Below are 15,924 nucleotides of genomic sequence, written 5' to 3' on the forward strand. Positions count from 1 at the left end.
AGGATGTCTGGCTCTAGGTGAGTGATCACACCATCATGATTATCTGGGTCGTGAAGATCTTTTTTGTACAGTTCTTCTGTGTATTCTTGCCACCTCTTCTTAATATCTTCTGCTTCTGTTAGGTCCATGCCATTTCTGTCCTTTATCGAGCCCGTCTTTGCATGAAATATTCCCTTGGTATCTCTAATTTTCTTGAAGAGATCTCTAGTCTTTCCCATTCTATTGTTTTCCTCTATTTCTTTGCATTGATTGCCGAGGAAGGCTTTCTTATCTCTCCTTGCTATTCTTTGGAACTCTGCAATCAGATGCTTATATCTTTCCTTTTCTCCTTTGCTTTTTGCTTCTCTTCTTTTCATAGCTATTTGTAAGGCCTCCCCAAACAGCCATTTTGCTTTTTTGCATTTCTTTTCCATGGGGATGGTCTTGATCCCTGTCTCCTGTACAATGTCACGAACCTCTGTCCATAGTTCATCAGGCACTCTGTCTATCAGATCTAGTCCCTTAAATCTATTTCTCACTTCCACTGTATAGTCATAAGGGATTTGATTTAGGTCATACCTGAATGGTCAAGTGGTTTTCCCTACTGTCTTCAATATAAGTCTGATATAACTGTGTATATCCACATGCAAAAGAATGAAATTGGACCTATATATTACAGCATCCACAAAAATCAACTTAAAATGGACTGAAGACTTTAACACAAGACCTGAAACTGTAAAATTTCAAGAAGAAAATATAGTGAAAGAAAATGACATTGGTCTTAGCAATGAGTTCTAGATATGACACCAAAAGCCCAGTCACCAAAAGCAAAAATAGATAATTGAAACTACATCAAACCAGAAAGTTTTTGCACAGCAGAGGAAACAATTAGCAGAGTAAAAAAGCAACCTACAAAATGGTAGAAAATATTTGCAAACTGTATATCAGATGAGAGGTAGATTTCCAAATTATATAAGGAATTCTAACAACCCAACAGCAAGAAGAATACTAACTCGATTAAAAATGGACTAGAGAGTTCAGTAGATATTTCTCTAAGGACTACATACAAATGGCTAGTTGGTATACGCAAGGGTGCATAACATCACTAACAATCTGGGTAATGCAAATCAAAATCACAATGAGGTATCACCTTATACCTGATAGAATGGATATTATGAAAGAAAAAGCAAAAGACAAGTGTAGTGAGGATGTGAAGAAAATGGACCCCTTTGTATATTGTGGATGTGGCCACTATGTAAAGGAGTATGGCGGTTCCTCAAAAAAAAATCTATCATATGATCAAGCAATCTTTCTTTTGGGTGTTTATCTGCCCAGGTGTGGAAACAACTTCAATGTCTGTTGATGAATGTTGAAAGAGGAATGGATTTTTTAAATGTGATGTACACATACAACAGAATATTACTGAGCATTAAAAAGAAGGAAATTCTGTGACATGAGACAGAAATGAACCTTGAAGACATCATTGTTGCTTCTGTCTGACTCTTTGTGACCCCATAGACTGTAGCACACCAGGCCTCTCTGACCCTCACCATCTCCTGGAGCTTGCCCAAATTCATTTTCATTGCATTGGTGATGCTATCCACCCATCTCATTCTCTTACACCCTCTTCTCCTTCTGCCCTCAATCTTTCCAAGCATCAGGGACTTTTCCAATGAGTCATCTGTTCACATCCGATGACCAAAATACTGGAGCTTCAGCATCAGTTCTTCCAGTAAATATTCAGGGTTATTGACTGGTTTGATCTCCTTGCTGTCCAAGGGACTTTCAGGAGTCTTTTCCAGCACCACAGTTCAAAGGCATCAATTCTTTGGCCTTCTTTATGGTCCAGCTCTCACAACCATACATGACCACTGGGAAGACCATATAGCCTTGACTATATGGACCTTTGTCAGCAGAGTAATGTCTCTGCTTTTCAACATACTGTCTAGGTTTGTCATAGCTTTCCTGCCAAGAAGCTATCATCTTCTGATTTCATGGCATTTGAAGACATTCAGTTCAGTTCAGTTCAGTTCAGTCGCTCAGTCATGTCCGACTCTTTGCGACCCCATGAATCGCAGCACGCCAGGCCACCCTGTCCATCACCAACTCCCGGAGTTCACCCAGACTCACGTCCATCGAGTCGGTGATGCCATCCAGCCATCTCATCTTCTATTGTCCCCTTTTCCTCCTGCCCCCAATCCCTCCCAGCATCAGAGTCTTTTCCAATGAGTCAACTTTCCGCATGAGGTGGCCAAAGACATTAGCTATGTGAAATTAGCCAGTCACAAAAGGACACATAATGCATGATTCCACTTACATGAGATATCTAAAATAATCAAACTTATAGACTTAATCAGAGAGTAGAATGGTGGTTGCCAGGAGCCTGATGGAGGGGAGAGATGGGGAGTTACTAATCAATAGGCATAAAGTTTCAGCTATGCAAGATGATTAACTTCTAGAAATCTACTGTACAGCTTTGTCCTTCACTGTATACATTAACATTTGTTGAGAGGGTAGATCTCATGTTAAATTTATTTATAACAAAAATATAAAGTTTACAGTAAAAACTTAAGTCTTTCCCTCCTTCCTGCCCGACAATCAGTTCACTGGAGGAAAACACTCTTAATAGTTTTAATTAATAGGGGAGAACCTTTTCAGGCATCCACTATGCATATTATGCTTCCCCAGTGGCTCAGCAGTAAAAAATCCACCTGCAATGCAGGATACTTGGGTTTAATCCCTGGGTCAGGAAGATCCTTGAACTAAGAAATGGCAATCCACTCCAGTATTCTGGCCTGGAAAATTCCAAGGACAGAGGAGCCTGGTGGGCTATAGTCCATGGGGTTGCAGAGAGTGGGACACAACGGAGCATACATGCTTCTCAGAAAAGAGATTTGTCAAGTGTCTCTTACATTCTAGCCAGTGCTCTAGGAATTAGAGAGAGGGTAGTTTCCTGCCATTTACACATTTATAGAGCTCTTCCATGTGCCAAGTGCCATGTTGGTGCTGCAGATTCATCTGAGAGCCAAGGCAGATGTGGTCCTGACATTATGGAGTTGGTGTTCTAGAGGTCAGGCAGACAAGAGACCAGAGATACAGACAAAGCAAGTCAAACTCTAGCAACTGCTGGAGAGAAAAAAAGTACTATAAGAGGGATTAATAGAGCATCCTAGTCTAGGTGGGTGATTAAAAGATCTCTCTGAAGAGGAGCCATGGAAATTAACTCGAATAGAGGGAAGAGCAATTATATAACTGAGGGGGAAGAAAAGTTTGGCATGCTTGAAGGCCTGGGTGGCTGGGATGTGGTGGGTGGGTCAGCAGTGGTATGGTATGATATTGGCCTAGAGGGTGGGGTTAGAATATGAGTGGCTTTGAGACTTCTGGTAGAATTTGGTCTCTGAAGGCTTTAAGCAGAAGAGTGATATGATCAAATTTGTTTTTAAAAGATTCCTATGACTGCCAGTTCAGGATGGGTTGGGATAGAACTAGAAAGGTAACATGGGAGACCAACAAGAGGTCATGGCAGTGTCCACACAGGAGCTGATGACGGCTTGGGCTAAGATGATAGAAATAAGACTATACCATGATCTTGTTCTGTAACTAGCATACAATATTTAAAGTGTCGAATTCCCGACTTCAAAGTATGTAGAGGCTGCCTTTTCCTACGGAGCTCATCTTCCACTGAGGGATGAGCGTACCAGTTCACAAGCTATATGTACAGAGGTATTGACAGCAACATTGCTTATAGGAAAAAATACTGGTATCAAAGGAATGCTCACCAGTAGGGAGTTGTTGAATGAACTGTGATACATTAATATTATGGACTCTCATGTAGCCATTAGAGTGTTCCCATTAGCCATTAGAGTGATTTTATTTATATATAAATATTCTTTTTCAAATTCTTTTCCACTATAGGTTACTACAAGATACTGAATATAGTTCCCTGTGTTCTGCAGCAGGTTCTTGTTGCTTATCTGTTTTATATATAGTAGTGTGTATATATTAATAACAAATTCCTGATTTATCCCTCCCCGTCTCCCCACTTTCCCTTTTTGGTAACCATAAGTTTGTCTTCTATGTCTTTTGAGCCTATTTCTATTTTGTAAGTAAGTTCTTTTTTTTTTTTTTTGGATTTCATATATAAGCGATATCATTTGATATTTTTCTCTCTCGTTCTGACTGACTTCATGTAGTATGATAATCTCTAGGTCCATCCATGTTGCTGCACATGGAATTATTTCATTCTTTTTATGGCTATGTTTCCATTGTGTATATATACCACATCTTCTTTATCCATTCATCTGTTGATGGACATTTAGAGTGTTTCCATGTCTTGGCTATTGTAAACAGTGCTGTTTTGAACTCTGGAGTGCATGTATCTTTTCAAATTAGAATTTTCTCTGAATATATGCTCAAGAGTGGGACTGCTGGATCTTATGGTAACACCATTTTTAGTTTTTTTAAGGAACCTCTTGACTGTTCTCCATAGTGACTCCACCAATCTACATTCCCACCAACAGTATAGGAGAGTTCCCTTTTCTTCATACCCTCTCCAGCATGTATTATTTTTAGTGATGGCCATTTTGACTGGTGTGAGGTGATACCTCATTGCAATTTTGATTTGCATTTCACTAATAATTAGCAATACTGAGCATCTTTTCATGTACCTGTTGTCCATCTGTATGTTTTCTTTGGAGAAATGTCTATTTAGGTCTTCTGGCCATTTTTTGATTTTTTTTTTAATATTAAGCCTTACATTTGTATATTTTGGAAGTTAATCCCTTGTTGGTCACATCATTTGCAAATATTTTTCCCAGTCTGCAGGTTATCTTTTTGTTTTGTTTATAATTTCCTTTGTTGTACAAATGCTTTTAAGTTTTAAGGTCCCATTTGGTTATTTGGGGTTTCATTTACATTACTCTAGAATGTTTTCCTTTTAACTCACTTTTAAACTTTTTATATAGTTTTCACATATGATGATGATGATTTTTTTAAACTTTTAAGTTGTGCCTAGCTTGTGATAGACCTGCAAAAATTATCTGTTAAATAAACATTGGCTATTTAAAGAAAGTACTTGTACATTATAAAAATAGGCCCAAAATTGCATAAATAAAAAGAAAAAAAATCTTATGATTTTGCTAGAGATCACTCCCATTACCTCTATGTAGAATTTTCCAGGCTTTATTTATTAAAAATTCATACATAATAGCTTTTTAAAGATGGGATTTTTCTGACCTGTTCCTCTCTCTTTTATCTTCTCTTTTCCCTATCTTTCTTTCTCCCTGATTCTCTTTCTTTCTCCCTGATTGTAGAGAAAATTAGCTACCAAACAGCTCAGAAATGCCTGTCAGTGGCAAAGTGACACCTTCTAGGAAGGAAGCAGTTCCTGGGTCTGGAATATCACCTGATCGATGATTTATTCCTCAGAGATTTCTAGGCACTTTCCCTAGGGGTTTGGCCTTCTGGAGAGTGAATCAATGCCCCTCTGTGTTGGACACTGCACCAAACTCAGCACTTTTCTCTTGTAGGCATTTTCAGCTTTTTACTATGTGATGGAGTTTTTAAACCTTACATCAGAGGAATCAGTATCTGTGGAACAGTTGACTGAGAAGTTGGAAGAGTTCTGCGCTCAGCGTTGGGAAGAGGTAAGCAACTGGAAACAGCAGCTGTTACCATTGTTACCATTTCCCTGTGCGTCTGCTCTTCAGGTTGTACTAATGTGACCAAGATCCAACACACATGTTAGAGAGGCCCAGATGGCACACTCAGTTAGGAATAAACTCACCGGCATTCCATGATAACTGGCCATACAATGGATTAAACAAAAAAGGTCTTAATGATTTTCACCTAATTTGAAGTGTGGCAATAGGCAGTTGCTGGCATGGGTCCAATAGCTTGACTATCTTCAATCATTCTTCGATCATTCTTCGGCTGCTTTCCTCATGGAAATAAGGTTTAGCTTCAGTGATCGCATCCAGATACATCAGTTCCTTTTTACAGGAAAGCAAAAGCTAGCCCAGAAGCTCCTTAGTAGTCTTTTCTCTTACATCTCATTGGCCACGGCTGGCTGAGAAAGCAGGATGTGGGATTTTACGACTGGCTTTGAGCCCTAGATCCACCACGAGCTACTTCCTGGAGCTGAGCACATTGTCTTCTACTACTTCCCTTAACCCCCGAGGAAGACAGGCAGTTCACAGAATCTGCCACAGACACCACTGTGGTCAGACCATTTTTCCATCAAACAGGTTCAATATATATCCTGCTTATGACAGAAGCACAAGTTTTCTTCTGGTCTGAGGCACTGAGTCATTCAAGATCCAGTGCCACCTGATGAAAATTTCCAGGGACGCAAGAGAAAGATATGGAATTTCAGTTCAGTTCAGTTCAGTCGCTCAGTCATGTCCGACTTTATGCGACCCCATGAATCGCAGCACGCCAGGCTTCCTTGTCCATCACCAGCTCCCAGAGTTCACACAAACTCATGTCCATCTAGTTGGAGATGCCATCCAGCCATCTCATCCTCTGTCGTCCCCTTCTCCTCCTGCCCCCAATCCCTCTCAGCATTAAGGTCTTTTCCAATGAGTCAACTCTTCGCATGAGGTGCCCAAAGTATTGGAGTTTCAGCTTTAGCATCAGACCTTCCAATGAACACCCAGGACTGATCTCCTTTAGGATGGACTGGTTGGATCTCCTTGCAGTCCAAGGGACTCTCAAGAGTCTTCTCCAACACCACAATTCAAAAGCATTAATTCTTCAGTGCTCAGCTTTCTTCACAGTCCAACTATGAGACCACTGGAAAAACCATAGCCTCTACTAGACGGACATTACTTTGTTGGCAAAGTAACGTCTCTACTTTTCAATATGCTATCTAGGTTGGTCATAAGTTTCCTTCTAAGGAGTAAGCGTCTTTTAATTTCATGGCTGCAATCACCATCTGCAGTGATTTTGGAGCCCCAAAAAATAAAGTCTGACACTGTTTCTACTGTTTCCCCATCTATTTCCCATGAAGTGATAGGACCAGATGCCATGATCTTAGTTTTCTGAATGTTGAGCTTTAAGCCAACTTTTTCACTCTCCTCTTTTACCTTCATCAAGAGGCTTTTTAGTTCCTCTTCACTTTCTGCCATAAGGGTGGTGTCATCTGCATATACTCTGTTCTAAAAATAAACAGATCATCTAGGAGTGGCCAAAAACAGCAGCTGTTTTAAGTCGACACGGTTGCAAAATGCATGGTGCTTTCATTCTGAAGATATGTGATTATTTGAAAATGGATGCTATTCTCTTGGGCACTGACAACCGAGGAAGGAAGATTGTACAAGAGCCTGGACATTTGAAGGTTGTGCAAGAGCCTGGACATTTGGAATTTTCTCTTAAGTATTTTGTCTGAGTTGGACATGAAGGAGGTATTCAGGGCTTTCAGAAAGAGCAGATCAGATATGCCTCAGCCCTTTCCAAGAGGGGAGGCTTTTTGCAGCTGCTGGTGATCTGTGGAGAAAGAGGAACATCTTGGATTCTTGAGCAAAATGCTTCCTGAACTGGGTTCCAGGGCAGTGTTTGTCGAACGTAACTGTGCCAACTCACTGGAAAAGACCCTGATGCTAGGAAAGATTGAGGGCAGGAGGAGAAGGGGAGAAAGAGGTTGAGATGGTTGGATGGCATCACTGACTCCATGGAAATAAGTCTGAGCAAACTGTGGGAGATAGTGGAGAACAGAGGAGCCTGGCGTGCTGCAGTCCACGGGGTTGCAGAGTCAGACACGACTTAGTGCCTGAACAACAACAAGGGCAAGAGGCTGAGACGGTGTGGATAGAGTCAGGACTCCAACCCTAGTTCTTTTGATTCTACACGTTGAAATGTCTTAACAAAGATCAAATTTTCCCCACACTTAAAGATCTGTAAAATGAAAATACAGACACTATATTTATTGAATAAATGTGTGTATAAGTGGACAAGCTCATTAAACAAAAATTAATGATTTCTTTCATGTAACAGTTTTTCAGTTTTGAATATATGTGGAAAATGTTTCACAAGGGATGAAAAAATATAGTAAAATTCAGTGTTGTTGAACCTATTAGACCGCAGAAACTAGATTTTTTTTTTTCCTGCTGGAGCACTTATTAATGTGTCATAGCCTGTGGAGGAAAAGATCCCTTAACAGACCCTGAAGTATGAAGCCCTGCACCCATGGAAGGCATGCAGCGCCATTCCCAAAGCCCTCTGCAGAGGCCAACCCTCAGGCCCATGTGAGCTGGGGCTTTCTATTCCCTTGATCAGCTCAGTAGGGAACATGGCGGCTGTGGAGAAGGGCCTGTTGTACAAGCATCATGTTTTCCTCACTTTGCTTCCAGGTGCAGAAGAATTTTGGTGAAGTGAAGGAGAAATACCTGAGTGAATACTGCTTTTCTGGCACCTACATCCTGGTTCTCCTCCTGAATGGCTACCATTTTACAGCTGAGTCCTGGAAAAATATTCACTTCATGAACAAGGTTTGTTGGGTTAAGGGCGAAGTTGGGTGGTAGTGACTGAGACAGCTTTGAGTTTGAAAGAGGTAGGAGTCAGCCTGATTTAAATTTTGGCCTGATGTCCTGTTCTGCCACCTCACCTCTCACCCAAGCTGGGATTTTGTGCCTGGCTCTCCTGGCATGTTGACCAGCCAGTTGTGGGCATCCTATCTAAGGAGGTCTACTTGCATCCTCAGCCTCACCTTTCTGCTCATAAAACAGTGACTAACTCCTTATAAGACAAAATATAAGATATTAAAGTAATATAACAGTATTTCAACAGCCACAGTGATTCTGTGTGCTGGCTTCAACATCCATCCCAAAGGCCCCTTCATGAATCCAGAAAGGATGATCATGGTTTCTTATAAGGGGTGAAGGCCTTGTTGGCTGCAGCTTTAAGAATGACCAATCCGAAAGCTCACTGTGAGGAATGAGAGGAATGACTGTGCATGGGGGCCTTTGCTTAAGAAATCAGGCTTAGCATAAGCCTTAAAGAAGCAACCTCATGGCTGTGCATTACCAAAGCATCACCTGCAGGCATTCAGGCCTGGAGCAACATTTCCACTGGCAGTGAGACAGAGGAACACACTTGTGGCTGATTAAAAATATTAAGGACAGTGTTTCTCTACCTTTTAAACTCATACCAATTGATGGCAAAAACAATTTACCCCTGACTTCAAGCAAAACAAAGCATTAAGGCAGAGGACTGTGGTGGCCTTGAAAATACTAGTTTCATCGTGCTCTTGTCAATATTGCCTTTGCTAATTTGAATCTTTTCCTTGTTTTAACATCCAAGTTTTCCTTCTGTTCCATCATGGTTTGTCTGTTTGAGAGAGATGTCTATGTCAGACTTATATTCTCTGAGGTACCAACTATGATCTGTTATTTCTAAACCCTAGGTGATAACTCCAGTAACTCTGGAGGCTTCTTTGACACAGGCAGTCAGATAAAGTTCCAGTTTCCCATAAAAGGAAGCGGGCATTTTACAAATTATTAATTCCCAGGACTGGTAAAGGCGTAGGGGAGAGGAGCATTTCACATGCTATTGGCTGGGATGTAAACTGGCATAACCTTTGGGAAGACTGTTTTGGCAATATGTGCTAGAAGCCTTAAAATATGTACATCACTTTGTCCAACTACTCCATTTCTAGGGTTTATAAATAATTGAATAAAGTGAGTAAAAATGACCATATAAGGCAGTTCATACCAGTCATGATGCTGCAGAAATCCCTTAAGAGATGTGGGATAATATTTACAAAGAGTTGTTAAATGACTTCTACATGCAATTTAATTCCACTTTTTTCTGTGAAAAACATGCACAGAGAGATTGGTAGGATATGACACAAAATGATAATAACAACAACTCTGAGTGACGAAGCAGAGATGGTTTTATCTTCAAAAAAGAAGATATATGTACTTGGTGATTTTCCTACCATGACCACATACAACTCATGTAATAGAAACATTTCCACAATTCTTTATTATTCACAGACTACCTATATTTCAATACATTTCGAGGTGATTTGAAAATATCCCTAGGAAGATGGCAGGGTTGGAGAATGTTTTTTCATTTGAGAATATCCCTAGGAAGATGGCAGGGTTGGAGAATGTTTTTTCATTTGAGAATAATCCTTTCTCATGCATATGCAATGTCTTTGAACATCCGTCGAGTAAGACTGACTTGATGGGGATTATTCCCCAGGTTTTCCCTAGTTGAATCATAACAGAAGTCCTGGTTTTGTATGGATGAGATTCCTGGGCCTGACATGGATGTAGAAGGACAGGGACAGTCAGTCTCTCATTTTTTGCCTGCTTCCTGTCAGCCTCCAGCCCCCTTCCCCACCCTATCACCCACATTACACAAATATCAAAAGAGGAATGCAAACTTCCAAAGGCCTAATTTGAATTAAGTTCTTCTTGGCAGGAGAACTGAGCCATCTTTCACCAAATTCCTCTGTGAATCTGGGGAATACAGTAGTGAGGCCCCACACTCTCCTTCTAATCACTTGCTCCTGTTTCCTCACAGCCATATTCCCAATTCAAAATATAGAAGTAATCCCTTTAGAGAACCAAACGTGGTGCTTTCACTTCCTGGTGGTTTAGTGTTATGGGTAGCGTTGAATGAAAGCTCATTTAATCCTCAAATCAGAAACAACACTTTCCCCACTGTTTGCAGGTCCGGAGCACCAGCGTTGGGTGGACTTTGGGCTACATGCTGAACCTGACCAACAAGATTCCAGCTGAAGAGCCAATGTCCCCACCCCTCCCCCACTCCACCTATGTCTTCCTCATGGTCCTCTTCTCCCTGATCCTGCTCGCAGTGATCATCGTAGGCATAGTTGTCTTTCACAAGCCTTCGTATTTCTGGAAAGACATGGTATAGCAGGAGCAGCTGAAATCTTCTGGCTGGAGTGAGAAAACTCGCCCAGGAAGCACTTACCTCCACAGTGGCGCCCAAGGTCACCACTCTTGCTCACCAAGGCCAGTCTTGACCAGCATGAGGCTTCCTTGGCTTCTGCTAAAGCCTCTCCGTGGGAAGTATTCACCACCCTCTGCTTCAAGGACTTCCTGGCAGACACTGTCTTTTCTGTGAGTCTTTCCAAACTTCCCCCCTTTCTCTTTTGTACTCTTTGTTTGTGTGGGTCTTAAAGATCTGCCTCCTTTCATGATCATTGCTTTATAAAAGAACAATATTGACTTTGTCCAAAAGAACTGAGAATCTCGAGTCCTGTGCTGGGAAGCTGCCCTGCCTAAAAGAAGAATCTTGGGGACTAATTCAGTTGTGATCTTACAGACCTGTTTCCCATTTATTAAAAAAGCCATACAATGCCTTTGGAGAAGATAGACACACACCCAAGCCCAGCCTGCCCTTTCCATGGGAAAATTGTCTAGACTAAGCAAATGTGTACTAGGGCAAAAGAGTCTTGCAAAGGAATTTCTGTGCTTATGCAGTAAATAGTTAATCCAAGCCAAAAGAGGCTTTTTGCCTAAGTCACATATTCCTGGGTGATGCCAAAAATGCTACAGAGTGGGACACCCATACCAGAGATTATTTTAAAAGCTGCTGTACATATATACATAGGCATTCAGATATCAGGGCGTATTATTTAGTTAGGTGTACACATGTCAGGAATAAAAATAGTTACAACATAAGGTTGGAAAAATGTGTCCTCCAAAACATCTCCTGGGGTTGGTTTTTATTGTGGTAAAAGGCATAGAACCTAAAACTCACCATTATAACATAAACAGTTTAGTGGCATTTAGTACATTCACAATGCTGTGCGACTGTCAATGCTATCCAACTCCAGTATATTTTCATCACCAAGAAATTGGCTGGGCATAAGGCCATCCTGAGGTAGACATGAACCGTCAACCTTTCCGTTTTGCTAAACATGCTAACCAGTTGCACCACAAAGATGCTCACTGAGATGTCACTAAAGCCATGCTGTATCTTACTGTCCCAGGATCTAATTTAGTGAGAGAACTTCATGAGTGAGAGTGGCATGCCTTTTTGGTGTCATGGTATTTACACAACAAAATGTGCCAGGGATCACATCTACAAGTGTTACTACTGGTTCTAGGTACTTCTGCTTAAGCATCTTTGCCATAGACATCTTTGCCACAAGCACTTGTGGCCACATTTTCACTGTAGTAATTGGCTTGGAAGCAATTTTGCCATAAAATATAAGATAATGGAAAATAAAAGAGGGGCAATTAAAGGACACAATGAAATGAATAACAAAATTCAAGACACTATGAAATATAAAATGTTTGAGTACATTTAAAATGTGTGTAGATTCATGGCAATACTGTACAAATAGCTTATTTTATTTTGCAGGTGGTACCTAAGCACTTGTCTTCCAAGTCTTTCATTCATAGCATTTTATACGGGGTTTATTTTTTTGGCTCATTGGTTTGTCTCCTCATTCTGCATCATACTTTTTCTTGTTCACTGAAATGTCTTCCTTCATAAAGAGCGATGTACGTTTCCAAGTCCTTAGAGGCATCTTTGTAACTGAGCTTTGTGCTGTGCTGTGAAAGCTTCTACACAGTTGTTTGTTCTTGGCATATTGTCACGTGTCCGTTGATAGACATTCCAAAGTCATGTGGGAAATGTGGGTTTCCCTCTCCACCTTCTAGGACTGTGGCCTCTTTCTCCTCCAAAGTAGTGTTTCAAAATACGAAACCAACTCTTGGGACAAATCAGTGTCATATGCCAGCTCAATAAAGCCATCAATAATGTTGCCAACTAGAAGAAATGCTAACACATTTCAACCAGTTGAAACCAAACTGTCAAACCAAAAACTCCTACCTCGGTTATTTTATCTTTCATGGAGAACGTGCCTTATAGGCAATGAGTTATTTGATGAAAATGTTTGCCGCAAAAACGCTTGTGGCAGAGGTGTCAATGGCAAAGATACTTATGGTGAAGGTGCCTAGAACTCATTTCAACATGTAAGTAAATGTAATTAATGAGATTTCTTATTTTTTAATATTAAGTTTTTGAAATCTGTTGTGTATATTACACTTAGAGCACACCCTAATCCGGATTACATTTTAAGTGCTCGATAGCCATGTGTGACTAGTGGCTACCATATTAAACAGCACATATCAAAAAGTACATTCAAAGCTAAAAAAACACAGGCAATAGTATTTTGTCTTTCTCTGGGTGGGGGAACTTCTTTAAACAGCTATAGATGCTATAACATCCTTGCTATTATTTATTATATATGAAGTTTAACATTATCCTTAACAAGCTTTTAACATCCCAGCTCAGAGTTTCACATTATTCCTCAGGTTTTGTTGCATTTTTTTGTGACAATAGAGATGCCTGTCATTCAGACCAAGATGCTTGATGATTAACCCTAAACTTTAGAAAATTTAATCTGGATTTAAAGATGATACAAGATAATTTGGATGCTTAAATTCTATAGTCAAAGTGTAAATTTGAATACTAAAATAAAGATTAGTCTCTTAAGAGCTCACAAAGTTTACCATATAATAGTAAAGTTACTATTAAAATATATTCTCATGTATTGTTGGTTTGAAAGACGAGTTGAATTTCACCAAAATGGTTTCATCGCTCTCTGATTCAGAGTCTGATAATTGCTATCTTGTTTGAACATAACAAGTTGCTCACAATTAGCCTGCACTAGCCAGGTATTTCAGTTTGTACTATTTTTTTTTTTTTTTTTTTATTTCTTATAACGACCTCAAAATTTCAGTGGCTTACCACAATAAACATTGATTTTCATGTTCATGGGTCTCAAATCAGCTAGTACCTCTATTTCCGGCAGTAGGTCAAGTTCAGGCCTGCTCCATGTATCTCCCACTCTCCTTGTCTGGTGGCTTCCTGAGCCATGTTCTGAGTAGAAGGGACACAAAAAGGACAGAAAATTCAGGATGCCTCTTCAGGTCTTGGCCCAGACATGGCCCTGTCACTTCCATTCACATTCTACTGACCAAAATAAGTCATATGACCAACCCCAACTTTACCAATTGAAGAAACACTGGGGAAAATGGCAGAGTCATGTGGCAAAGGACATGAATGACTAATTGTAACAGAAAATTCATGAAACACTGGGCACAATGATTCAGTCTACCACAGTTTCTCATGAACTAAAACATAAAGTATGTTTTCCATGAACTGAAATCTACTTATCTTGCCAAAGAATAGTCTTAAAAATATGTCATTTCCTCCAAGACATCATCAATTCCATCTTCTTTCCACAGCCTTAACCAGGATGCTCTGGCACCTCCCACATTAGTCTCACATTCTAAAATGACAGATTAACTAAGAGACCATCTATTTATTTTCCTTATATGTTTAAGCCAGTGTATAGTTAACTACTCAAGTTTTTATTTGCACAAGAATCTAATACAACTGAACATAATTGGTTTAATCACAGGTACAATAGTTATTTTAATTAATTGGGAAAAGAATGTCTCCATAAGCCTTCTTCTTTCAAAGTGGCATTTAAGACTCCATGTTTTAAAAGTGTTGTTATGCCTTTTGTATTTCTCTATTTTAAGTAAATGAATTTCTAAATTTATATTGATGATATAATGATGGAATCACCCTCATCAGCACCTGAGTTGACTTTTTATTTCTATATCCCTTTTGCACGAAGAGTATCAGAGAACATGGATTAGTCAATGAAAAGTGAGATACAGTTTCCTAAGAAACAACATCATTTCTTTTTTTTTCTTTTTTGACTTGATCCTATTTAATTACATTAATTTTAAGGAAAAACCAATACAATATTGTAAAGTTAAAACATAAAATAAAATAAAACAACATCATTTCTTATAGCAAGGTTCTAAGAAGAGAGGGGAGGAAAGGCCTGTGATGGGGAACAGTGTGTTTTAGGATGACTTATACTGAGCTCTACCTTTCCTCATAAACTTGCTCCTCCTCCTGCATTTTATCATGATTAACACCACCACTCCCTTAAGGAACCAAGATTAGAATCAACTTTATCAGTGTTGAAGTGACAGGGGCTTGTCCTGGCCAAGACCTTCCCATTCTGCCTTTACAGCATTTTTCATTTTGATTCCTCTTTTCAATCTTGTGATTACCACCCCAGTAGAAACCTGATATCAAGAACAATGATCTTGTCTCCAATATATTGCTTTCAGATTAATCAATATTTGCTAAACAGTTTGGAGACAATTAGTGTCCCATGTCATGTTAATGCTTGTCCTGTGGGGGAAACAAGAGTTCTGTGCTCAAATAATTTGGGGAAATTCTGGGTTAAATAAAATTTAATAAATTATTTTTTTTTAATGTATTGAAGTATAGTCAATTTACAATTCGTGTGTTTCTTGTGTGTGGCAAAGTGATTCAGTTATATATATTCTTTTTCATATTCTTTTCCATTATGATTTATTACAGGATACTGAAATAGTTCCCTGTGCTATACAGTAGAATCTTGGTGTTTTTCTATTTTATATATAATAGCTTAATAGTATATAATAAGTATATAAAATATATGATAGTAATTAGCATCTTCTAATCCCAAACCCTCAATCCATCACTCCCCCAACCCCCTCCCCTTTGGCGACCACAAGTCTGTTCTCTATGACTCTGAGTCTGTTTCTGTTTCAAAGATAAATTCATTTGTGACATTTTAGATTCCACATGTAAGAATTTAACAAATCCTTCAGGAATCCTAAGGGCTTTTTATAAAGTAATGCTCATGCTGATTGCAGTTTGCATTTCCAAAATTTATTTGACTTAAACACTTTTTACTCCTGTACAACAAATAATATCTCATGAAATACTAGTTTTCGATATGCTTATGATGCATCTTAACAAAAGCTAACTGATCTGGTTCAATTGCTTTAGGTTACAAATTAAACAAGAATGGCCTGAAAGGTTATGTCACTTGTTCTAAATTATATACAATTTCTAAGCGGTAGAGCTAAAGTTTTAACGCACATT

At 39.4% G+C, this 15,924-nt stretch overlaps 1 protein-coding gene across 7 annotated transcripts in view; it reads left to right on the forward strand.

The window, feature by feature from the left end:
- Positions 1-15,271, forward strand: part of ENTPD1 (ectonucleoside triphosphate diphosphohydrolase 1) — a 104,626-nt gene extending 89,355 nt beyond the window's left edge. For 6 of the 7 annotated variants that reach the window (XM_005225444.5, XM_024985480.2, XM_010819793.4 and 3 more), the window contains 3 exons: positions 5,508-5,624; positions 8,328-8,465; positions 10,657-15,271. In XM_005225444.5, the coding sequence (XP_005225501.3) occupies positions 5,508-5,624; positions 8,328-8,465; positions 10,657-10,863 (462 nt within the window). In that variant the 3' untranslated portion in view covers positions 10,864-15,271. 7 annotated transcript variants of the gene reach the window in all.
- Positions 15,272-15,924: the final 653 nt, after the last annotated feature.

Source organism: Bos taurus, chromosome 26 (assembly GCF_002263795.3).
Source record: "Bos taurus isolate L1 Dominette 01449 registration number 42190680 breed Hereford chromosome 26, ARS-UCD2.0, whole genome shotgun sequence".
In the NCBI taxonomy this organism is placed as follows: Eukaryota; Metazoa; Chordata; class Mammalia; order Artiodactyla; family Bovidae; genus Bos; species Bos taurus.